Here is a 26429-nt window from a genome sequence, read left to right as displayed (position 1 = left end):
GGTGTAACGGCCTGGCACAAGTTCCATGTTATATCTCCTCCAGAGTTAGAAGGTGAACATTTATTACAGCATGAGATCCGTCCAGTTCTGAGCGTGATACATGCAATGACGCATTACTGCGGTCCACGGAGAGGAGCAGCTGCCTGTGTTATGATGGAGACAATAGCTCACATTATTTAAGTCGCTCATGGGAAGGAATGGACAAATATGTGTACTGTGAAGTTTGGCGTGTGCGCATTAGCGCACGGAGCTTTCGGTTTGATAGCCACTGTTCACATTCACTGTACATGGTAATAATTCATAATTATTATCATGATGAAGCGTGCCACATACATTTCAACAGTTCCTTTGCGCTCCGGGGGGTGGATATTATTATAAGTGGCATGTGCAGGTCATACTGGCAGGCTTTGCGGTGCCAGATCTATCTCAAGGTTTCCTGATATGCACTCAAATCTTCTCGGATCCTGTTTTTCCACCATCGGAATATGTAAATTGCCATTAGAGGGTCCTCAGATAACACATGGACCGCCCTCGGATAAGTGTCCCATCTCGACGGTGCCTGAAGAGTTTTAAACGTGCATCACACTCAGGGCCGCCGGTCGATTTTGACCAACTGTGTCAACTTCCGCAGATGGCTGTCAAAATGTTTTGGAACTGAAATTCGACACCTTTCGGATGTGTGCCAATTCATAAGTCCGACGCCACTCTGCATGATTCCGGCTATGTGTGACGGGGGTATAAGAAATATTCAGTGAGTTGGACATGCTCATGTTTCTCAAGAAAATTGGCTGGAAAAATGATTCATTAATTCTTACATTTAGAATAAACTGCCCTGTCCCAATATTTTTTTTTCTTGGAAAATGTAGGAATACATATATATTAACAAATAAAATAAAGCTTACCTCACAAAACATGAAATATGTTGGTTTTATACTGTCTGCAATAAATTCAAGTCAAAGTAAATGTCAGAATCATTATGGGTCCCCCACCGCCACATTTTTCATATCATCCAAACTTTTCTGATTTGGAGTTATAAAAAACAAAACAAAAAGAACAATTATAGAAAAACATTGTAAGCTGTGTTATCTTTATTCATTCATTTTCAAGGTCAGATATGTTTTGTGGCCCTAGAAGAATTTTATTTGTGGAAGACGGGACAAAAATTACTCTTTTGACAGTAAAGGTTGCAGACCCCTGACCCATTCATAAAATTTTCATCATACTAGTCTGAGAAGCAATAGATATCATTGTTGCCCCCCAAAAAATCAGAGATATTATAGAGCTCACATAGCAAGAACAGACAAGTGGATTAAGTAACAAGAGTAAAGGTTATGTTTGGGCTGCATAAGCCAAGCACAACTCCAGAATTTCAGAAACGTGAAGTACAAGGTGCACAGTACATTCACATGAAAGCAGAGGATCACGTTAAAAATGTTTAACTTTACATACATTCAACACAAAATGTAAAGTTTCTATCATGCTATAGATATACAAATCAAATATTGATTGAATACATGTGCGGGTGATTCTTTAACTACGGGCACTATTGGCCTTGTAAATGTAATTTCCACCACACCATTGCCTTACAGTATAAAGCGCCTTGGGGCAACTGTTTGTTGTGATTTGGCGCTATATACATGTGCTCTGATGTCACTGTTTATCTTCATAGAAACTACCCAAACAATCTTTCATACAAACTGGTTAAAGGGACATTCAATCAATCAATCAATTTTTTTTTATATAGCGCCAAATCACAACAAACAGTTGCCCCAAGGCGCTTTATATTGTAAGGCAAGGCCATACAATAATTATGTAAAACCCCAACGGTCAAAACGACCCCCTGTGAGCAAGCACTTGGCTACAGTGGGAAGGAAAAACTCCCTTTTAACAGGAAGAAACCTCCAGCAGAACCAGGCTCAGGGAGGGGCAGTCTTCTGCTGGGACTGGGTGGGGCTGAGGGAGGGAACCAGGAAAAAGACATGCTGTGGAGGGGAGCAGAGATCGATCACTAATGATTAAATGCAGAGTGGTGCATACAGAGCAAAAAGAGAAAGAAACAGTGCATCATGGGAACCCCCCAGCAGTCTACGTCTATAGCAGCATACCTAAGGGATGGTTCAGGGTCACCTGATCCAGCCCTAACTATAAGCTTTAGCAAAAAGGAAAGTTTTAAGCCTAATCTTAAAAGTAGAGAGGGTGTCTGTCTCCCTGATCTGAATTGGGAGCTGGTTCCACAGGAGAGGAGCCTGAAAGCTGAAGGCTCTGCCTCCCATTCTACGCTTAGAAACCCTAGGAACTACAAGTAAGCCTGCAGTCTGAGAGCGAAGTGCTCTATTGGGGTGATATGGTACTACGAGGTCCCTAAGATAAGATGGGACCTGATTATTCAAAACCTTATAAGTAAGAAGAAGAATTTTAAATTCTATTCTAGAATGAACAGGAAGCCAATGAAGAGAGGCCAATATGGGTGAGATATGCTCTCTCCTTCTAGTGAAGGAGAGAGCATATGTTGTGGTGGAAATTACGGCAATAGTGTGGGACAACTACATTTTGTTTAAAAAAAATCAAGAGTTATATGACATTGAATACCCCAATTATGTTTTGATTATTTTACTGATATTTTATTCAGAGATATTTTAAAACATTAGAAAAAACGTTTCTTTACCATTCATTTTTATCATTGAAGATGAAAAGTCTGGGTGTGGGACAAGCACAAAATGGCAATATTTGCATATAATGATGCTGAAAAAGGTGAAAAAGTCATCATAGACTACTAGAACAAATTTCTTAACACACTTTCATTGTAAAGATAACTATAAAAGTGTGAAATTTCCCCTTTTTTTTCTGTTTTTCATACAATATGATCAAAGGACATAATAAGTGCCCGTAGTCTAAGAATCACCCGTGCATGATGTGATGATTAATGCTACACTGAGGCTCCCCGTCAGAGGCTCTGAGCTTCCAAATACCAGGGGCCACTATCTTGGACCAGGAGGACCAGTAACAAAATTTAGGCTACTGGTCCTGACCAGTAGGCTAAAAAAATATTTCTCTAACCCTGTCGTCCCCTTTCTCAGTGCTTTATGAATACGAGGATAAATCCATGAATGGTCCTGCCAGATGATCTACTGAACCAGTGGTTTTCTCATTTTAAAACATGATAAACACTTGCAACTTGGTAACTACACTTCACCCAAGTGAAGACTGGCACATTTGCTTATTATTTGGTCAAATTAAGTCTGTAGTGGGGAAAATCGAGTTTTTAGTCTTTGCTGAAGTGTATGTCAGCCTCTGCTCACACAACTGTAAAAAAAAGTTTTAGCTCTCAGCATCAGCGCGCCCATCCCTGGAAGGAATACTCATCTCATTGACACTGAATGCAGATCTTTTTTTCCCCCTCTCATTAACAGGCTCTCATGGAAAACCTACAGAGAACCTCTACCCATCACACTGGACGGCAGCCAAACTCTCAGGTATATGTCTCAAAATTACGTAGGTGTGCATTTGTTTTTGTTTTTTTCCTCCTAGACTGACTACTATTCACCAAAATCATCTTTGTAAGTGTGAATGACTAAATATGCTTCAATACCACAACTTTAAAATTCTGCAGCAATTGTTTTCATATGTCCTTGAAGGTTTGTGACCTGTGTTGAATTGTTTTTGAATATAGTTTGGCGAGGAAATGAGCCACAACAGCATTATTAAGCAGTATCTGGCAAAACAACAGGAGCTCCTGAGGCAGTGCCTGGAGAGAGAGGCACGAGAGGCATATGAAACCAATGGTAAGAATGAAGGTTGGATTCAAACAACTGGCTGAGTTCATGTTTTACAATATTAATAAATGTGTTTACTTGTTTATTTATTTGTTCAAACAGAGCAAGACGACCATACAGAAACTAATAACAGCACTTCATGTCCTCAAACCCAGGTCAGGCATCATTTTCTTCTCATTGTTGATCATCCGTAATTTCAAATACAGTGCCCTCCAAAAGTATTCAGCCCCTTGGTATTTCACATATTTTAATTTGTTTATGCCATTTCAAATACCAAAAGTAAATCAGGATTCTCAATATAAATATTTATCGTAAACCAAGTGCCTAAAACAAATGACAAATTGTGCATACCAGAAATAAGCAATGTTCTGTGAAAATTATCTGAAAAAAATTCAGAAACTGAAAAAGTTCAGAAAAAAACTGACACCACCACAAAAAAAAAAACACTTAGATTCAGTTGCATGAACTAAATACATGCTCCTGACATTTGAGCACGTCTGATTTAGCTTAGGAAAAGCCACTTCTAATAGGACTTTGACCTTGAAAATTTTTCCAAGGTAAAATTTAGTGTAATGGAAACTAGTGTTGGTAGAGGTTTGCGCTGTAAGAGCGAGGTGCTCCAGTCTGTAATGAGATGGGAGAAAATCAACGCAATATTGATGTAAATAAATGTATTTATTTTTATGAACCTCATAGAGTGTATTGTGTACAACAATGTGAAAATATGTCTCACTGATGTGACTGAAGTCTCTGTGTAATCATGAATAGAACACATAATAATTGATTGGTAGTCTGTCTCAAAATCATCATTTGAACACTGATGACGTCATAGATACATTCTTTTCTTTGTTACGTAATTGTGTGAATGCATTCAAGTCTGGGATGGAGCTTTGTTTATGTTGCCACATAGTTTACAGTAGTGGTTCTCAGACCTGGGGTTTCATGTACAAAGCGTGCGTACACACAAAAACGTAGTGTACATCCATCTCCACGCTAACATTCACGTGTCTAAAGTGAAATGACTGTGGAAATGTGCGGTGCCCCATGCCAAGTTCATGACTGGCATACGCATGTTTCTACAGCTATTGTTCCTCTGGCGACACTTAGAGGTGATGCTGGGAACCGTCCGATTTCGATTCCCAAGGCCAGTGTTAGTGGAGTTGTGCGCAGAACTGCAGCCAGCCCTAGAGCGCAATACGGCAAGGAGCCAGTGGTTGTCTGTGCCCATGCAGGTGCTGACCACGCTGGGCTTCCTGGCAACGGGCATTCCAGCGTGAGCTGGCCGATTGGTCGGGAGTGTGCCAGTCAACCTTGTGCCGAGCCATGCCACCTGTGTGGAACACAATCATCCGAATGTCATCCAGGTACATCACATTCAAACATTAAAGCACATGTTGCAGCGAGAGCTGGTTTCCCAAATATAATTGGAGTTATTGACTGCACACATATTGCTATAAAGTTGTCATCACACGATGGATTTGTTTTTGTTAATAGGAAACAATTTCTTTCCATCAGTGTACAAATTTTATGCGCAAATGCATTGAGTTGGGTTGGGAACAGGCTAGAAGCTGGCACAGTGCATGATGGGTGTCTGCGTGGGTAAAAATTCATGTAATTGTTCCGAACGAACACCAGTACGGGCATAATTGGGCATATGCACATTCAAATATGTTTTTGTTATTATTAATGTGTTTTTTCTTGATGGTAAAATTAGAGCTGCAGAGCTTCTTAACAGGCCCATGATCGTCTCCCTGTGTTCATTATTTGCCAGTAAACACGTGTGTAAATTTGAATGTCGCACACTGTCAGCCACTGTGTAACTCATTTCTTTCAACTTCAGCACACACTCGGTATAATTTCTTTTCTCTGTTCATGTTGACTGGTTTGACAGAAAGGGGATTCCCAGCTCCCAGGGCCTATTTCTATGCATTTGCTTATTTAAATAGGGGCACGGAAAGGGAGGAGCTTGGTACGGTTGCATGTGCGTTCATTTCCACGTTCAGTGAGATGTACAAACAGAACATGCTTGCATCCATGCAGATGCACCCTTTGATGCATCTGGATATTTTTGTGCTTACACCAGTTTCTTGGTTTTTGCGTGTGCCATGTTTCAGTAGGAAATCCACGCAAGTCTTTGCACATGAGGCCCTTGGTCCTCAAATGCCACTAACTTGCACATTTTCCCCCTCTTCCTGTTCTGCCACAAGCTGATTTGCTTATTCAGGTGTCTGTTAGTACTTGATTAGATGAGCACACCTGAATGCTAAACAGCACCTTATATTGCATGATCTAAGAGGGATCATTTCATAAGTGGAAAAGTAAATATTTGTTGTACAATATCAATCAATCAACTTCAATCAACTTTTTTCTTATATAGCGCCAAATCACAACAAACAGTTGCCCCAAGGCGCTCCATATTGCAAGGCAAGGCCATACAATAACCATGAAAAACCCCAACAGTCAAAACGACCCCCTATGAGCAAGCACTTGGCCACAGTGGGAAGGAAAAACTCCCTTTTAACAGGAAGAAACCTCCAGCAGAACCAGGCTCAGGGAGGGGCAGTCTTCTGCTGAGACTGGTTGGGGCTGAGGGAAAGAACCAGGAAAAAGACATGCCGAGAAGGGCAGAGATCGATCACTAATGATTAAATGCAGAGTGATGCATACGGAGCAAAAAAAGAAAGAAACAGTGCATCATGGGAACCCCCCACAGTCTACGTCTAAAGCAACATAACCAAGGGATGGTCCAGGGTCACCCGATCCAGCCCTAACTATAAGCCTTAGCGAAAAGGAAAGTTTTAAGCCTAATCTTAAAAGTAGAGAGGGTATCTGTCTCCCTGATCTGAATTGGGAGCTGGTTCCACAGGAGAGGAGCCTGAAAGCTGAAGGCTCTGCCTCCCATTCTACTCTTACAAACCCTAGGAACCACAAGTAAGCCCGCAGTCTGAGAGCGAAGCGCTCTAATGGGGTAATATGGTACTACGAGGTCCCTAAGATAAGATGGGACCTGATTATTCAATATATGTGAAATATCTTCTGGGAGGAAGTGCTGCTCATTTATATTACGGGTGTGACGGAAGAGGGGATGTTTGACTTTTCTTTGATAGTCATCATACTATCCAATCCACTTTATTTCTATAGCACATTTTACAAGCAGAATGTTACCAAAGTGCTGTACAAAAATTGAGTAAAATACTATAAATGATTAAAACCCATCCATCCATTTTTTTTCCCGCTTCATCTGAGGTCGGGTCCCGGGGGCGGCAGCTCAAGCAATGCAGCCCAGACCATCCCGTTCCACACACACCTCTCCCAGCTCCTCCGGGGGACCCCCGAGGTGTTCCCAAGCCAGCTGTGAGACGTAGTCCCTCCAGCATGTCCTGGGTCTTCCCCGGAGCCTCCTCCTGATGGGATGTGCTCGGAACACCTCTCCAGCGAGGCGTCCAGGGGGCATCCAAAAAAGATGCCCGAGCCACCTCAGTTGGCTCCTTTCGACGTGGAGGAGCAGCGGCTCAACTCCGAGCTCCTCCCGAGTGACCGAGCTCCTCACCCTATCTCTAAGGGAGTGCCCAGCTACCCTGCGGAGGAAACTCATCTCGGCCACTTGTACTCGCGATCTTGTTCTTTCGGTCATGAGCCAAATCTCATGACCATAGGTGAGGGTTGGAACATAGCTCGATCGGTACATCGAGAGTTTTGCCCCCCCTGCTCAGCTCTCCTCACCACGACGGTCCGATACAGCGACCGCATCACTGCAGACGCTGCACCGATCCATCAATCTTACGCTCCATCTGTCCCTCTCTCGTGAACAAGACCCCGAGATACTTAAACTCCTCTACTTGAGGCAAGGACACTCCACCGACCTGAAGAAGGAAAGCACCTTTTTCCGGTCGAGAACCATGGCCTCAGATTTGGAGGTGCTGATTTTCATCCTGGACGCTTCACACTCGGCTGCAAACTGCTCCAGTGCACATTGAAGGTGCTGATTTGATGAAGCCAACAGAACCACATCGTCCACAAACAGCAGAGACAAGATTCTGTGGTTCCCAAACCGGACCCCCTCGACACCCTGACTGCATCTAGAAATTCTGTCCATAAAAGTAATGAACAGAACCGGTGACAAAGGGCAGCCCTGGCTGAGGCCAACGTGCACTGGAAACAAGCTTGACTTAATACCGGCAATGCGGACCAAGATCCTGCTGCAGTCGTACAGGGACTGGATAGCCCTTAGCAAAGGAACCCGGACCCCGTACTCCCGGAGCACCCCCCACAGGGTACCTCGGGGGACACGGTCGAATGCCTTCTCCAGATCCACAAAACACATGTGGACTGGTTGGGCGAACTCCCATGAACCCTGGAGCACCCGATGGAGGGTGTAGAGCTAGTCCAGTGTGCCGCGACCAGGACAAAAACCACACTGCTCCTCCTGAATCCGAGGTTCGACTATCGGTCGAATTCTCCTCTCCAGTACTCTTGAATAGACCTTACCGGGGAGGCTGAGGAGTGTGATCCCCCTGTAGTTGGAGCACATCCTCTGGTCCCCCTTCTTAAACAGAGGGACCACCACCCCTGTCTGCCAATCCAGAGGCACTGTCCCCGACCGCCACGCGATGTTGCAGAGACGTGTCAACCAAGACAGTCCCACAACATCCAGAGACTTAAGGTACTCCGGACGGATTTCATCCACCCCAGGAGCCTTGCCACAGAGGAGCTTTCTGACCACCTCTGTGACTTCGGCCTGGGTAATGGATAAGTCCGCCTCCGAGTCCCCCGTCTCTGCTTCCTCTTCGGATGCCGTGACGATGGGATTGAGGAGATCCTTGAAGTATTCCTTCCACTGCCCGACAACATCCCCAGTCAGGGTCAGCAGCTCCCCACCTACACCGTAGACAACTGTAGACAGTGTTGCATTAAAACCATAAATAAATAAATGACTATATCATTAGAAAAGTACAAAATTAAACAATAGATAAAATCCATAATAAAATATCATAAAAGTACAAGTTAAAACACTTAAAAAAAAAAAACCAAAAACAAAAAAACTAAAAGACAGCAGAGGACCATACAATTCACATGGAGTTAAAAGCCAGAGAATAAAAGTGGGTCTTTAAGCGAGACTTAATACACTCCCCTGTGGGGGCAGTTCGGCCGTGGAGGAACAGAGCATTTCAAAGTCTGGGACCTGCCACAGAGAAGGCTCTGTCCCCCCTGGTTTTAAGCCTGGTCTTTGGCACCACGAGCTGGAACTGGACCTCAGAGCGCGCGACGGAGAATAAATTTTTAGGAGGCCCACGATGTACTGTGGGGCCAGTCCATTTTAAGGCTTTATAAATAAATAATAAAATCTTAAAATCGATTGTAAGATTAATAGGGATGGGTATTGATAAGGTTTTATCGATATCGATGCCATTATCGATTCTGCTTATCGATCCGATTCCTTATCGATTCCCTTATCGATACCTTGTGAATTTTGTACTAAAAGTAGGCTTTACAGGTTTTCTGTGTATTTCCTTGAGTCTTAAAGTAAATAAATATGAAATTAGTCACTGTATCCTTGATCTCTGGACATAAATAAAAATAAACAAAACTGTGTTTTGCTTTGAAGTTATTAATTCAGACTGAATTCTATCATTCTATCTTGACTTGTCAGAGAGCCGCGCAACGTTTGGAGCTGTGTGAACAGAACGGAGGATGATTCTCGTTTTTTTCTCGCAACAAGACAGGTACGGCGACGTGGAGCTGCCAGCCATATAAATATAATTTGACTCAGTAACATGTAATAATGTGAAAGGTTTCATGTTATAACGTGATATTTATTACATTATAACGTGATATCTATCACGTTATTTCGTGATGCACAACTATCATGTTATTTTCATGTTATTTCGTGATAAGAAATTATCACGTTATTCCGAGATATGAATCTATCACATTATTTCATAATATGAAATTATCACGTTATTTTGAATTATGAAATTATCATGTTATTTTGTGATAAACATTTATCACGTTATTTCATGGTATTTTTACGTTATAATGTGAAAACATCAATATGGTTTTACTTTGATACACAGCCAATATACCTGTTCTGCTATTCTGCCACTAGAGGGCGCTAGAATACCACTAAAGGGTGCTACTTATCTAAGGCTGTTTGCGGGTTTTTTTTGTTTTTGTTTTTTTTTACTCTGATTATAGTGAAAACAAATAGCAAAAGTATTGGCTCATGCTTTTTATTGATCCTTAAATCCCCCTACATCACAGACGAGCCATGTTCCTTGACTGAACCTGGGAAGTGTTGAAGAGCTGAATTACCTGAATAGCCTACATATCATGAAATAACATGATAAATGCTTAACACGAAATAACGTGATAGTTGCATATCTCGAAATAACGTGACAGTTGCATATCTCGGAATAACGTGATAGTTGCATATCATGAAATAACATGATAGTTTCTTATCTCGGAATAACGTGATAGTTTCATATCTCGGAATAACGTGATAATTTCATATCTCGGAATAACGTGATAATTTCTCGTTATAATGTGATAATACTGCATCATGAAATAAAATAATTTCATATCACCAAATAACGTGATAAGTATCACGTTATAACATGATAAATATCATATTATAACATCAAACCTTTCACGTAATTACATGATACTGAGCCAAATATATATTAGGGCTTGGCAGCTCAGAGCTTCCGTAGACAGGAGTCCCAGTTAGTAACTTTAATCCGCACAAAAGTGAATCACAACTCATATTCAGGGATGAAAGTGGTGAAAAACGAAAAAAAGCTGAAACCCAAAATTATCCCCCAACACCACCTGCACAAAAATGTTTGAATTCTAGAAGCTCTGAAATGCAATCTGGGACTATTCCAGACAATAAACTGGAGTGAGTGCTGAATCCATTTAGGTGAGAAAAAAAAAACAACTTTCCTTATTCAAATTCATTCCAGTAGTATTCTGCTCTTACTAGGATGCAGCAGTTTTCTAGCTTGGCAGATAGTTCTGGAGGAAATCACTGAAGAAATTAACAAACTGAAAATATGGTTTGACCGAAACAAACTGTCATTAAACTTAAATAAGACAGGGATGAAATGGAGGTGTGAGAGTCACTAGGTGTTCACAGGAAACATTTATTTCTGTATGTATTTATTTATTTATGTTAGTTGGTATTATATATTTTCTGTTGTGTTTCTATTCAGGTTCTTTTTGTCTCTTTCTCTAAAATTGTATATAATAATCATTAGATTATTAATATATAAGCAAAAATAAATTTAAGGAATATTACAATTTGAAAACAAATGCACCCGAACGTGACGACGGCTGCAATTGCTAAATGCTAACTTTTAACATTGAAAATGCCATAGACATGCTAACGCGTTAGCATCGCTCCCGTTTTTAAGTTATAAAATACATCTATTAACTGTTTCAGAAGACTATAACAGGTCGGTTTAACATAGTAAAGGTAAATAATACTCACAGATGTTTGCTCTTTAGGGTTTTAGCGAGGGAAAATTAAGCGAAAGACAGAAATAAACGAAGCAATCGACCGAAGCATTGCTTCAATCTGCGAACCACCCTTCAATTGGTTCAAGGTTCAAAGCAAAGCCGCGCTGCAGACAAGTTGATTAAGGACCCGCTGCAGGGTCTATAATCAATGTAGAGAAATGATCATTTTCCTGACAAACACACGCCAAAACTGTTGTGTGGGCCGCCAGAAGAGGATGTACTGCTGGCCCACCACCAAAGGGCGCCCTGCCTGAAGTGCGGGCTTCAGGCACGAGAGGGCGCTGCCGCCACAGACACAGCCGGGAGTGACAGCTGTCACTCATTAATTCCTGACAGCTGTCACACATTCTTCATCATCGCACTCCATAAAGACCAGACGTCATCTCCACCTCATCGCCGAGATATCATACTTCATTGGAGGTAATATCCTCAGCCGTTTGTGTCTTTTGCAATATATCTGTATATTGTGAGTGTTTGCAGGAGTACCGGTTCCTTTTTCTGTGGAGGCTGCGTGAGTGCAGGACGGCACTCTTTTCCTCTGAGGAATCACTGCGGTACTCTGCAACATATTGAGTGAGAGGTGGAGGTGGCATTCCCACCGCTGTTGTTACTGGGTGTATACACACCCACACTTGACTGTCTTTGTTCTTCGCCAGCAGTACCAGATCCGACAGTCGGGGACGGTGATCACCTGGGAATTCGGGACTTGGCGGCTCCAGTATTCACCGGGTTCTGTGGCGGTGGAAATCGTGTGGTTCCGGCTCTTCTCAGGACAGACGTCTTCTATCCTCGAGCCTGCCCACACGTCACTTTTGTGGATTGACTGCTATCAGATTCTGAGATTGTCTGTATATTCGTTGTGCACATTCACAACATTAAATTGTTACCTTTTGGCTCATCTATTGACCGTTCATTTGCGCCCCCTGTTGTGGGTCCGTGTCACTACTCTTTCACAACAAAAACAACAGAATCGTTAAGCACAAAGCTTATTGATGTCGGTGGATCGAATCATTTCTTAACGATACCCGAAAGGAACCGGTTCTTGATACCCATCCCTAAAGATTAACAGGGAGCCAATGGAAAGATGCAAGAATAGGTGTGATATGAACACGTTTTTTGCTTCCTATTAAAAGGCGCAGCAGCATTCTGGACTAACTACAATTGGTTAAGGGTTTTTTGATTTATTCCTAGATAGAGTGAATTGCAGTAGTCCAGACGTGATGCGCTCAAAATCTGAGAGGGATAAAATTGATTCAATATCGGCTAAAAGTCGAAGATGATAAAAGCGAGATTTAACAACCGCGTTGACCTGCTTGTCACGTATAAAATCAGAGTCTATAATGACGCCAAGGTTGGTGGCTTTGGGTTTTGTGTGTTGGTTCAGAGGGCCCAGGTCTAAAGGAGCTGTAGAACTAACACTGGGCCCAAATACAATCACCTCAGTTTTGGTTTCATTCAAATAAAGAAAATTTTGTGACAACCAATAATTTGTATTCGTCAAAGCCCCGCAGTGTCCTTTAAGTATATTTTACCATGAAATGTGCACAGTTGCCAATCTGTTGATATTCAGCATTGGCATGAGACTAGATCTATGCTCGCAAAGCAGAATCATAACATTTTACTTTTGCTTTGACATGAAAATAACTTTATAATCCAACATGTCCATGAGAATAGTGCTCAGCAGTCAGGCATGCACAACTATACACTGCTGTGCAGCAGTGTAATAACAAGTGTAGCCAATATCCTTTACCTGTTAAAGGGCATATCTTAGTCCAGTTAACACTATTTGTTCTACCACATTATGGATCATTTTTTCCAAGCCTTTAACTTGTGCGTGCTCTGATATAGCTGATACAAATAAAATAAGCCAGAGTCCCTATTAAATTTGCAAGGCATAGCCATAGCACAGAATTGTGACATCGCCTTGCTAGAGCTCTTCTCCAGAAATTTAAGAAATTTAGAGCATAGTGTGTGTGTGTGTGTGTGTGTGTGTGTGTGTGTGTGTGTGTGTGTGTGTGTGTGTGTGTGTGTGTGTGTGTGTGTGTGTGTGTGTGTGTGTGTGTGGGTGGGTGGGTGGGTGGGGTGGGGGGGTCACCAAAGGTTTTTTTAACAGAGGAGAAGTTGTAGCACTTTGCCTTTTGTAATGGAAGCCATGTCCTGCAATTTCATAGGCAGAAGGCACTAGGAAAAAACATCATCTGGAAAAAAAAAAGATTCTGCTTGGGTGCCCACAAATTGAAAATAAATGAATTAAAATAAATTTAAAATAAACTTCCATGCAAGTATTAATATTAGATTAATTATTGGTGCATTTGTTTCATGAGCGCTTTTTCATACTTTTTTAAGTTTTTTTTGTTGTTGTTGTCGTTTTTTAACACACTAATAAATGAATTTTGAGCTGTTTTCTCAAAGAAAACATTTTTTTTTCACTGTGAGCTTTAGTCCCCCCCTCCCCACTTCATTGGTTGAGTGCAGCATCCTGGAGTTCGACGTTTCTCTGTTTCACAGACTTTGGGTACCACCAGAGATGGCACAAAAAACAAGCGCAGTCAAATTTCTGGCGTCCGCCAATCCAGATCTGTCTGTGGTGCTAATTGGTTGAAAATCTGTGAAATGATTTTGACGTAATCCTTCAAAACCTATATAAAGTGAAATCCTGAGCCAGAATTCAGATCCAGATTATCTCCAAAACTCAGTGAAGTCTTCCACGCCTAATATGTATCTGTGGTAAAAAAAAAAAAATTTTTTTGTCAAAATTCATGGAGTGGTTTTGACGTAATCCTGCTAACAGTAATCCTTCAAAGCCTATATGAAGTGAAACTTGATCCAGAATCTAGATCCAGATCTGGATCACCTCCAAATTTAATGGAGTCTTCCATTCACTGTTTTAATGTTTCCCATAATCCCCCTGGCGGCCCCCTGCGCTTCCCAGAATGCACTGCGGTGCCAGCAGAGTTCCGGTGTTGCAAAGTCATGTAAACAATGACTAGCGAGGATGTGGATGGCGTGGATTCAGCAAGTTCACGAGCGATTATGATGACACGTTCTCCCAAGTCGAGAGGGTTAACTAGAAGAGGTGTAGCACCTGTAATGAACTTCTGCTATGTCCCGATGTTGTCTTGTTGTCCTCACAAGATGTGTTTTCATTGTGTCCTAAACTGGAACTCTGCTGAAACCAACCTGTCGTGTAAGTCACGGACCGCGAGATGGCGTGAGATTCACAACTGTGAAACAGGGAATGGCCTAATATCTATTTGTGGTGAAATATCATCAAAATCTGTGCAGTAGTTTTAATGTAATCCTGCTAACAGACAGACAGACAGACAAATAAATCTGTCTGTAAAGTAAGAAACGTGTCTGTGTGGGTATGTGACTTGCATATCTCTCTGTTTGTCAGATGGATCTCAGCTTTCACATATGGCTTGCACATGGCGTGATGATGATGTACATCCTTTATTATAAAAGTTTTTGTGATTCATTTTCAAAACCTTTGTTTTGATGTTATTCTGACATCGTAACATTAGTACTTCCAAGATGGCGCCTTCCACGGCATTTCGCGACTGTAAGCTAACTCTGACCAAGAGCTGCAAATTCAATGTCAGGGTAAAGTGAGAAAATAAACATACTGCAGAATAATGACTTTTGAGAACAGCAGTCAGTTAAACGTGTTCTTTTCATGTTTGCAAATAATATCAAGTGTGGCTTGCTGATGTTACTGGTAGCAAAGTTAAACATCAGATAGTTCATGTTGCTCGCACCATTTCACAATAAATTGTTTAATGCCAGCATCCCATCAAACTTAACTTGACACCACTAAGAAGACATGAGCTAAAACCCCTTTTTGGTTAAAAAAAACAATTTCCCACAATTTCTACAAAGTTTCAGAAAGTACATAAGTTGAATAAAATGTTTTATTATATGGCTGTGACGCTGTGCGCACTCCGATTGGCTGATTTCCAGTCCGATATTTTCCCATATCCTACCGATTACCATGACAAAGGATCCGAAACACATATCCCATTTGTTAGAAACTAGAAAGCTAAAAACACGATTAGAAAAACCAAGTCGGACATGAACATACTCCATAAATATCGAAACGGCATCAGAAAAAAACACAGATTGAAAGCATACCAGCTAATGACTGGACCATCTGTTGGCAAGTTCTTAATGGAAGTGAAGCGAACAGGTCTGTGAGCCCAAAATTGTATAAATGAATTATTAACCTCGCTTGCTCAGTCTGTACAGGATTATCAGACCACAGCGTTTTTCGCACGGACCTCACTTATACTCGGTCTGTACTTACACCTCAGGCTGATATTTTCCCGTACAGACCTCGCACTCAATTAATAATCCTTTAATATTTGCTGATAGTTCAAGTTTAAATAAACTGTGTTCAGGAGGTTGGGGATACTGAGGATTTGCTGTTTTTAAATATTCTAACTGTTCTGTTTAATTTTGTCTGAGCCTCTTCCAGCAACCTGTTTAATTGGAATCCTTTTAGTTTCATATAATGGATAATAAAACAGATTTTTGAAAACAATAGGAAATTCTATATTCAAATAATAATATAATGTAAAATATCAATCAAAACATAGACCCAAATGACATAAAAAATGCTTATTATCAAGTCCACATGTCGATCAAATATGTTTAATTTGTGCCAAGTGGCTTTTGAATGTTTGTATTGGGTCAAAATTTATATTATTCCTACCTCAAATGTTAGAATTTAAGTCGTTGGCTTATGTGGCTCACCTATCAATCCACACATTTCGCAGCAAACCTAAATGTTGCTGACTCATATTATCAATAAAACCAGTGCATTCACATCCATATGTTTGTGCTTCATGTTCGCCAATTGTGTTTATTCCTTCCTGTATCTCTGTGTGTTTGTGCATGTCTGACCATGTTGGATGAATGCCAATTTTATTCTTAAAGTAACTATTTGTGTGTTCTTTGTATCTCAATGTCAACCATGTCTTAACAAACGTGCACGTTCGTTGTCTGTTAAAACTATGTAAGAGTAAGTGCACCTCTTTGTACATCCCACCTTAAAACACAGCCTCATACGACTATCCAAAAAGTCTACTTATGCTCCCAATTTTCTATAGGAATAAAAATAAAAAGAGCTGACAGATTACAACATATTCAACCCCCACATGCTGTTAATATGCAAACTGAAATGGTTCCAATGCTGCCTCCACCTGTGTCTTAAATTGTTATTTTCATCAAGTGTCTACAGGTCTGTAATTGTTGTTTGGGACTTTTGGTACTTGACACTGGAATGATGCAGGAGGTTTTACAAAGTACCAGATGCCCTCAAAGATGCATCCAAAAAAATTTTGAATACTATGAAAAAGTTGAATATTTTTTGTTGAGTATTTCTGAAAGTGAAACAAAAGTGAAATATTCTTGACTCATTACATATAAACTCAAATATTTCAAGCATATTTATTTTAATTTTGATAAGTATGGCCAACAGCTAAAAAACGTAAATAAGGTGTGCCTCAGAATATTCGGATATTTCATAGGATCAATTGGGCACCGCAGGCTTGTTTGAAGGTGGACGCTAACAGGGTGACTGCAGCCAAAAACAAACTAGCACTCCATTTTCCCAGGTGACGTTATAGTAGTTATATATTACACAACGAGAGCTAAGGTCCCCATAAGTGGTCAAATCCCACCATATAACGCAAGCTTCAAATGAGACTGCAGTGCACTATTAAAAAAGGATTGGTAATACAGAAGCGTCAAGTGAAAATACTTGTCAGTTTAATGCATTTAGTGTTTGGCTGCGCTCCTTTTGAATGAATTACTACATTGTACAGTATGCTAATAAGAGTACAGTCCAGACCATTTAAAATACCATGATTTGAATAGCACTGTGACAAAATCAGTCTTTCTTACTTTTCTGTCCTTGTCAGGATGTTACCCCAATGTTGCTTGACCAACACAAACCACCTTGCCTTTCTGGTGGAGAGGGTTTGTCTGTAAAAGTGAATCAAATGGAAGACAACAGAAACAACCCAACTGACATGTCGAGTGCTCCTGCTTCGGCACCTCCAGTGTCTGCTTCTGGCTCTGAAACTATCTCAATTGTTGGTGGTGAGCGCCAGTCTGTGAGGGGGCACACATCCAGAAGAGTGCCAGCTGACAGTGATGAGGAGGATGGCGATGATGACTGGGTTAGTAGCACACGGAGAAGAAGCCGTAGACAACCAGCCAGAGCGCGAGTGACCAGAGAGAGGTCTGGAGCATCTCGCCATCTCCAGCAGCAACACATTCCTTCAGTCTTATCTCCTCAGCTTCGCCAACCAACACCTCCTCCCTCTCCACCTCCAGAATTATCATTCCCCTTACCTGATACCCCAAAGCAGAGCCCCCCTAGTCCAGGTGTACAACCAGCTAGGCAGCTTTCATCCAGTACATCAAGCTCTGGTTCCTCTAGCAGTAGCAGCCGAAGTAGTAGTCCAGAGCCACAAAGGAGTGGACAGTCTGAGCGTAAGCCTGGTCCATTGACCCTTCTAGCACGTAAAATGGAGTCAGAAGGCGCTTTCTGTAGTGCGGGTTGGCATAGCAGTGATAGACAGGATGGCAGTTCGCCTTCAACTACAGAGTTTTCTGGTACAGACCCTCAAGAGGGCACAGCTTATGCCATTGCTGAAACACTCAAAACTACAGGCCATGTTCCATTTCCAATAATTCCAAGTACTACCCAGGTTGTCAATGAAACACATTCACCTTATATTGCATTGCATGTGCATGAGCTTAATGCTATTACAACAGGGGATGACAGAAAGCATGACTCTCTCAAAAAGTCTTTGCAACAAGAGAGAGAAGAAAGACAATGGGCTATGGAACTAGAAAGAAACAAACCTTTGGAGTGGGAACAAACGACAAGGGAGGAGGATAGTGAGCAAAATAGGTTAATAATGTTAAGGTCTTTGGAGACTGAGCGGCTTGAGAAGGAAAGGCTTGAAAGAGAAAACAGTTTGGCATATGAAAGGTTGGAAAGTAATAAAGTACATGTACAAAAAAGGGAATACAGACAAAATCTGGAGAGAGAGAGAGTGCTGCAGCAAGAACAAATGGAAAGAGAGAAAGCTTTGGAGAGACAAGGAATGGCAAGAGAGAAGGCCTTGGAGCAGAAGCGATTGGAGAGAGAGAGAATAGAAAGGGAGAAGGCCTTGGAACAAGAGCGGCTGGAGAGGGAGAAAATAGAGAGGGAGAAGGCCTTGGAGCAAGAGCGGCTGGAGAGGGAGAGAATAGAAAGGGAGAAGGCCTTAGAGCAAGAGCGGCTGGAGAGGGAGAGAATAGAAAGGGAGAAGGCCTTGGAGCAAGAGCGGCTGGAGAGGGAGAGAATAGAAAGGGAGAAGGCCTTGGAGCAAGAGCGGCTGGAGAGGGAGAGAGTTGAAAGGGAGAAGGCCTTGGAGCAGGAGCGGCTGGAGAGGGAGAGAGTTGAAAGGGAGAAGGCCTTGGAGCAGGAGCGGCTGGAGAGGGAGAGAGTAGAAATGGAGAAGGCTTTGGAGCAAGAGCGGCTGGAGGGGGAGAGAGTAGAAAGGGAGAAGACTTTGGAGCAAGAGCGGCTGGAGAGAGAGAGAGTAGAAAGGGAGAAGGCTTTGGAGCAAGAGCGGCTGGAGAGGGAGAGAGTAGAAAGGGAGAAGGCTTTGGAACAAGAGCGGCTGGAGAGGGAGAGAGTAGAAAGGGAGAAGGCTTTGGAACAAGAGCGGCTGGAGAGGGAGAGAGTAGAAAGGGAGAAGGCTTTGGAACAAGAGCGGCTGGAGAGGGAGAGAGTAGAAAGGGAGAAGGCCTTGGAACAAGAGCGGCTGGAGAGGGAGAGAGTAGAAAGGGAGAAGGCGTTGGAGCTGGAGAGGGAGAGAGTAGAAAGGGAGAAGGCCTTGGAACAAGAGCGGCTGGAGAGGGAGAGATTAGAAAGGGAGAAGGCCTTGGAGCAAGAGCGGCTGGAGAGGGAGAGATTAGAAAGGGAGAAGGCCTTGGAGCAAGAGCGGCTGGAGAGGGAGAGAATAGAAAGGGAGAAGGCCTTGGAGCAAGAGCGGCTGGAGAGGGAGAGAATAGAAAGGGAGAAGGCCTTGGAGCAAGAGCTGCTGGAGAGGGAGAGAATAGAAAGGGAGAAGGCCTTGGAGCAAGAGCGGCTGGAGAGGGAGAGAATAGAAAGGGAGAAGGCCTTGGAGCAAGAGAGGCTGGAGAGGGAGAGAGTTGAAAGGGAGAAGGCCTTGGAGCAGGAGCGGCTGGAGAGAGAGAGAGTAGAAATGGAGAAGGCTTTGGAGCAAGAGCGGCTGGAGAGGGAGAGAGTAGAAAGGGAGAAGGCTTTGGAGCTGGAGAGGGAGAGAGCAGAGAGGGAGAAGGCCTTGGAGCAAGAGCGGCTGGAGAGGGAGAGAGCAGAGAGGGAGAAGGCCTTGGAGCAAGAGCGGCTGGAGAGGGAGAGAGCAGAGAGGGAGCAGGCCTTGGAGCAAGAGCGGCTGGAGAGGGAGAGAGCAGAGAGGGAGAAGGCCTTGGAGCAAGAGCGGCTGGAGAGGGAGAGAGCAGAGAGGGAGAAGGCCTTGGAGCAAGAGCGGCTGGAGAGGGAGAGAGCAGAGAGGGAGAAGGCCTTGGAGCAAGAGCGGCTGGAGAGGGAGAGAGCAGAGAGGGAGAAGGCCTTGGAGCAAGAGCGGCTGGAGAGGGAGAGAGCAGAGAGGGAGAAGGCCTTGGAGCAAGAGCGGCTGGAGAGGGAGAGAGCAGAGAGGGAGAAGGCCTTGGAGCAAGAGCGGCTGGAGAGGGAGAGAGCAGAGAGGGAGAAGGCCTTGGAGCAAGAGCGGCTGGAGAGGGAGAGAGCAGAGAGGGAGAAGGCCTTGGAGCAAGAGCGGCTGGAGAGGGAGAGAGCAGAGAGGGAGAAGGCCTTGGAGCAAGAGCGGCTGGAGAGGGAGAGAGCAGAGAGGGAGAAGGCCTTGGAGCAAGAGCGGCTGGAGAGGGAGAGAGCAGAGAGGGAGAAGGCCTTGGAGCAAGAGCGGCTGGAGAGGGAGAGAGCAGAGAGGGAGAAGGCCTTGGAGCAAGAGCGGCTGGAGAGGGAGAGAGCAGAGAGGGAGAAGGCCTTGGAGCAAGAGCGGCTGGAGAGGGAGAGAGCAGAGAGGGAGAAGGCCTTGGAGCAAGAGCGGCTGGAGAGGGAGAGAGCAGAGAGGGAGAAGGCCTTGGAGCAAGAGCGGCTGGAGAGGGAGAGAGCAGAGAGGGAGAAGGCCTTGGAGCAAGAGCGGCTGGAGAGGGAGAGAGCAGAGAGGGAGAAGGCCTTGGAGCAAGAGCGGCTGGAGAGGGGAGAGAGCAGAGAGGGAGAAGGCCTTGGAGCAAGAGCGGCTGGAGAGGGAGAGAGCAGAGAGGGAGAAGGCCTTGGAGCAAGAGCGGCTGGAGAGGGAGAGAGCAGAGAGGGAGAAGGCCTTGGAGCAAGAGCGGCTGGAGAGGGAGAGAGCAGAGAGGGAGAAGGCCTTGGAGCAAGAGCGGCTGGAGAGGGAGAGAGCAGAGAGGGAGAAGGCCTTGGAGCAAGAGCGGCTGGAGAGGGAGAGAGCAGAGAGGGAGAAGGCCTTGGAGCAAGAGCGGCTGGAGAGGGAGAGAGCAGAGAGGGAGAAGGCCTTGGAGCAAGAGCGGCTGGAGAGGGAGAGAGCAGAGAGGGAGAAGGCCTTGGAGCAAGAGCGGCTGGAGAGGGAGAGAGCAGAGAGGGAGAAGGCCTTGGAGCAAGAGCGGCTGGAGAGGGAGAGAGCAGAGAGGGAGAAGGCCTTGGAGCAAGAGCGGCTGGAGAGGGAGAGAGCAGAGAGGGAGAAGGCCTTGGAGCAAGAGCGGCTGGAGAGGGAGAGAGCAGAGAGGGAGAAGGCCTTGGAGCAAGAGCGGCTGGAGAGGGAGAGAGCAGAGAGGGAGAAGGCCTTGGAGCAAGAGCGGCTGGAGAGGGAGAGAGCAGAGAGGGAGAAGGCCTTGGAGCAAGAGCGGCTGGAGAGGGAGAGAGCAGAGAGGGAGAAGGCCTTGGAGCAAGAGCGGCTGGAGAGGGAGAGAGCAGAGAGGGAGAAGGCCTTGGAGCAAGAGCGGCTGGAGAGGGAGAGAGCAGAGAGGGAGAAGGCCTTGGAGCAAGAGCGGCTGGAGAGGGAGAGAGCAGAGAGGGAGAAGGCCTTGGAGCAAGAGCGGCTGGAGAGGGAGAGAGCAGAGAGGGAGAAGGCCTTGGAGCAAGAGCGGCTGGAGAGGGAGAGAGCAGAGAGGGAGAAGGCCTTGGAGCAAGAGCGGCTGGAGAGGGAGAGAGCAGAGAGGGAGAAGGCCTTGGAGCAAGAGCGGCTGGAGAGGGAGAGAGCAGAGAGGGAGAAGGCCTTGGAGCAAGAGCGGCTGGAGAGGGAGAGAGCAGAGAGGGAGAAGGCCTTGGAGCAAGAGCGGCTGGAGAGGGAGAGAGCAGAGAGGGAGAAGGCCTTGGAGCAAGAGCGGCTGGAGAGGGAGAGAGCAGAGAGGGAGAAGGCCTTGGAGCAAGAGCGGCTGGAGAGGGAGAGAGCAGAGAGGGAGAAGGCCTTGGAGCAAGAGCGGCTGGAGAGGGAGAGAGCAGAGAGGGAGAAGGCCTTGGAGCAAGAGCGGCTGGAGAGGGAGAGAGCAGAGAGGGAGAAGGCCTTGGAGCAAGAGCGGCTGGAGAGGGAGAGAGCAGAGAGGGAGAAGGCCTTGGAGCAAGAGCGGCTGGAGAGGGAGAGAGCAGAGAGGGAGAAGGCCTTGGAGCAAGAGCGGCTGGAGAGGGAGAGAGCAGAGAGGGAGAAGGCCTTGGAGCAAGAGCGGCTGGAGAGGGAGAGAGCAGAGAGGGAGAAGGCCTTGGAGCAAGAGCGGCAGGAGAGGGAGAGAGCAGAGAGGGAGAAGGCCTTGGAGCAAGAGCGGCTGGAGAGGGAGAGAGCAGAGAGGGAGAAGGCCTTGGAGCAAGAGCGGCTGGAGAGGGAGAGAGCAGAGAGGGAGAAGGCCTTGGAGCAAGAACGGCTGGAGAGGGAGAGAGCAGAGAGGGAGAAGGCCTTGGAGCAAGAACGGCTGGAGAGGGAGAGAGCAGAGAGGGAGAAGGCCTTGGAGCAAGAACGGCTGGAGAGGGAGAGAGCAGAGAGGGAGAAGGCCTTGGAGCAAGAACGGCTGGAGAGGGAGAGAGCAGAGAGGGAGAAGGCCTTGGAGCAAGAACGGCTGGAGAGGGAGAGAGCAGAGAGGGAGAAGGCCTTGGAGCAAGAACGGCTGGAGAGGGAGAGAGCAGAGAGGGAGAAGGCCTTGGAGCAAGAACGGCTGGAGAGGGAGAGAGCAGAGAGGGAGAAGGCCTTGGAGCAAGAACGGCTGGAGAGGGAGAGAGCAGAGAGGGAGAAGGCCTTGGAACAAGAGCGGCTCGAGAGGGAGAATGCCTTGGAGCAAGAGCGGCTCGAGAGGGAGAATGCCTTGGAGCAAGAGCGGCTCGAGAAGGAGGGGCTTGAAAAGGAGAAGGCCTTGGAGCAAAAACGATTGGCGAGGGAACAGGTGTCAGAGCAACAGAGGGTGTTGGAGAAAGAATGGTTAGCCAAAGAGAATAAATTTGGACATGAGAGTACAGAGCGCGTGAGGAAAGAAAATGAGAGAATAGAGAGTCAAAAATCATTTGAAATTGTGAGGATAGTGGAGGAAAAGGCCTTAGAACAAGAGAGGGAGGAAAAGGAGAACATTGACAAAGAAAAAACTTTGGAACAGGAGAGCATAAAAGTAAGTGTTGACAAAGAAAGGAAAGAAAAGTTTATAGAACTACAAAGGTTGGAAAAACAAAAAGAAGGGAAACATGAAAGTGCAAAAGTTGAGAGACACCGAGATTTAGAGCGAGAGTGTGGAAATACTTTAGAATGTGAGGAAATGGAGATAACAACAAATGAGACAGACAATGAACGTGTATCTGCGGTGAAACAGGTTGAAAAAAGGGTTACGGTGGTTAAACCAACAAGGGAGAGTACTCTCCCCCCTTCGAAACAGAGAAGTGAGATTTGTCTCATCCCCTTGCCCACTCCTCCCCCACTTTCCACAGGAGCAGATAAAAAGTCGACAGAGGCAGGACAACAAGAAGGTTGTGATGTTCGTGACCCAGTGGCATGGAGAGGACCCCGAGATGCAAAATCTTGTGCTTCTGTGTCACCTACATCTCAAGGCACACCTCTGTTGCCTCAGACCTCACTTAGGAAGCCTCGTTTTGTAAGGGACCTCAAAATTCACCACATTGCTTCTCCAACATCCACATTCCTTAAGCGGCCCCGTACCTTCTCTGATAGCCCCAACCCTCATGTCTCACCTGTTATGTCTTCTGCAAGCATTGGGGTACGAGAAGAGGAAACACATCAGCCTTCTGCTCAAAACGCTAATTCCCAGATTCAGACAAGTGTGGAACTTGTTGGTGGGCCCTCAGTTTCTGCTGGGATAGATTCTGAGGGTAAGACTGCTGTAATTCCCACACTGCCTGGGAGTCCCAGAGATCAAAGGACCAACAACTTGATTTCAGAGGACAAAGGACAAGCAGACTTTGTAGAGGGAGAACAGCACTTCATCATGGAATGCACCAAAAAATTAAAAGAACTAAATGAAGACAAGTCTCTCTCAAGCCCCATAGAGCCTGTTGTGAAGAGGGGAAGAGCAAGCAGTAGTTCATCATCAGATGAATCCTCCTCTTCTGACTCTGATTCTGGGTCCTCTTCATCAACGTCTTCTGGCTCATCCTCATCTTCTCCAGAGAGAACTACAGAAGGTAAAAGGGTAAGTGACTCTCTGCTCTTATGACCTTTGAAGCACTTTTTATAACTTATATGCTTTTTCTCAATTTTGAACCAAGTTTGATATTTGAGAGCACTAAAAACACCCCAAATGGCTTTGCCTTGAAATTGAATGACCTTTCCTGGAAGGACACAAAGTGTCCAACACTGGAAATGTAAATTGAATATATGAATAGCATAATGTGCTCGGTCTCTCCAGAGCATTACGCAAAAACTATGGAGAGCTGTCTTTTCATATTTGGTAATTAAGCTTTGAAAAATGATTACGAAACTGTTGGTTATGCCTACAAGGCAGTGCCCAGTCCCAGCACATTAGAAGCCCTCAAAGCTGCCAAGAGAAAAGCCCAGCAAACCGCCTCCCACTGCGCCAAGTCATACTGGCTGAACCTCTGCAGCAGTATACAGATGGCTGCCAACACTGAGGATTCAAGAGGGATGTATGAGGGCATCAAGAAGGCAACAGGCTCATCCAACTGGCCCAAGCAGAGGGTCACCCTTTTGAGTCTGGTCTGCTTGAGGTTTCTTCCTCAAATCATCATAAGGAGTTTTTCCTTACCACTGTCGCTTGCTCTAGGGGTTGGTAAAGGTATTCTTCAAATAAAGATACTGAATTAATCTTTGTTCCAGCCATCCTGCTTTCAGAGGGTGCCGCATCTTGCCCTCCTCCTCTGAAAGTCTGTCTCGTGTCTGCGCCCCACCCAAATTTCGTCCTTCACGCCGGTTTCCCTCCAACTTCCCAATCCAAGCAGCAGTATCAGTGGTTCCTTGATTATGTCCGTATCTAGAAGTAAAGCTGTGAATTTATTTGAGTGGCACATTTAACTTCGTCTGACTGTGTGATTCAGTGCTCAACACGGTGACCCACTGGTTGCCATTTTCGCCTTCATCTGAAGGCTGGAGCATATATTTTCTAAACTGCTTATTGCCGTTTGTCTCTGTCACGCACTCCTGCTGCTGAATGCATTAACACCCATAGCTTTCAACAAATAGTGTCAAATTTCAGAATCTAACATCAGAAATCCCGTTTTCGGCACTTACCACATATATTGGGACATAACAATAAATATATTTTTGCACTGGAGACGTTTAGTCATGAAACACTTTCTGTTTGCACAGTGTGTTGATTTTGTTAAAACTGCGCAATTTGTTGGAAGTCCTCCTCAAATCAGATATCTGCATATCTAAATCAATGTGCAATAAAAGAAAAAGTACAAAATGTTGAGATTCTTAATGTGGTTTATGTAATGTTTGTCAGAGAGCAGCAGCTTTAAGTCCGTTGCTGTACTCTGCCTGAAGCAGGATTGTTAAGTGGTGACCTGTGGCCACATGAGGCACGCCTTCCTTTTGTGTGGACTTGCTTTACCAGGGTCCCTGGAGTTAAACATTGAACAAAAACTAAATTGACACTGTGTGAGTACATAATTAATTTCACCTGGAGGGCAGTAAAATACAGATGCATCTTTGCCAGAAGTACAAGATACTGAATTAATCTTTATTCTTTTTCTTTGTTTGAATATCATTTTTCCTGCCATCTCATTAACATGTTTGGAATTTTTTATGTCAGGGAAAAAAAAAAAAAATCACGTTTACCCATGGAAGGATGAGATTTTTTTCCCCTTATATTTGTACAGCACCACAGTTGAATTGGCATTAAGCAATCACAATTTTCTTTTGTTTGTAGCAATTATAAAGTGTAAGAATGAACATTTATGAATGACTATCATTTACAGCATTATGCTCCATTTTTCCTATCTCAGCCATGGAAGCCTCTAACTCCTTCAGAATTTTCTCTTGGTGGCTTCCCTCAGTAGTCTCCTTCATGCATATTCAGTCTGTAAAGACTTTAGTGAACCTTTGTGTAAATAATCTGTGATACTGAAATGGATTGATTTTAACTGAGTGCCAGAGATACCGGAATCAGTCAAAGAAAATGAATGCCTCTTGGACCTGAGCAGAGGTATGCCCTCAGAATGGTCTCATCATTATCATTTATGCATATTGTAGCAAAATGTTTGGATAAAAATGCAATTGTGAAAGTGTCAGCTACACAAGTAGCATTTTTCTGTGTATAGTCCATTAACATGTGATTTTGTTGAATGTACTCTCCCCCCCCCCCCAGGAAGGGAAAGGAGAGAGAGATCCCTCACCACAACCCACTGTACCAGTTGAGAGCCGGGGTGACGTTTTAAAAGAAAGGCAAAAAGCCCCTGTTCACAAACCAGAGGTGTCAGCAGTAGAGTGTAAAACACCTGCTGATGGAACAACCACTCACAGCAAGGTCAGCTGCTTAAAAGACAAAATGTATTTGAGTGAAACCAAGGGTTATCTTTCCTACAAGTCGATTTATTGGTAAAAAATAATCTTACGTTTGTCAGTTTTGCTA

At 44.6% G+C, this 26429-nt stretch overlaps 1 protein-coding gene and 1 long non-coding RNA gene across 2 annotated transcripts in view; one reads left to right on the top strand and one right to left on the bottom strand.

Annotated features, from left to right (window-relative positions):
- The window catches only part of acin1a (apoptotic chromatin condensation inducer 1a), a 92099-nt gene that overhangs the window by 20522 nt on the left and 45148 nt on the right, over positions 1-26429 (top strand). The window contains exons 2-10 of the mRNA XM_034182463.1: positions 3411-3473; positions 3671-3782; positions 3876-3928; positions 17213-18697; positions 18809-18937; positions 19001-19144; positions 19184-19504; positions 22746-24029; positions 26166-26324. Of these exons, the coding sequence (XP_034038354.1) occupies positions 3411-3473; positions 3671-3782; positions 3876-3928; positions 17213-18697; positions 18809-18937; positions 19001-19144; positions 19184-19504; positions 22746-24029; positions 26166-26324 (3750 nt within the window). The remainder of the gene's footprint in view (positions 1-3410; positions 3474-3670; positions 3783-3875; positions 3929-17212; positions 18698-18808; positions 18938-19000; positions 19145-19183; positions 19505-22745; positions 24030-26165; positions 26325-26429) is intronic.
- On the bottom strand, positions 18482-19001 carry LOC117521131. Its single transcript, XR_004563895.1, has 2 exons — positions 18859-19001; positions 18482-18714 (listed from the first exon to the last, which is right to left on the bottom strand). It is a non-coding gene; the product is annotated as an uncharacterized LOC117521131 (long non-coding RNA).

Source organism: Thalassophryne amazonica, chromosome 12, assembly GCF_902500255.1.
Source record: "Thalassophryne amazonica chromosome 12, fThaAma1.1, whole genome shotgun sequence".
In the NCBI taxonomy this organism is placed as follows: Eukaryota; Metazoa; Chordata; class Actinopteri; order Batrachoidiformes; family Batrachoididae; genus Thalassophryne; species Thalassophryne amazonica.
This window is presented reverse-complemented; position numbering and strand designations above follow the sequence as displayed.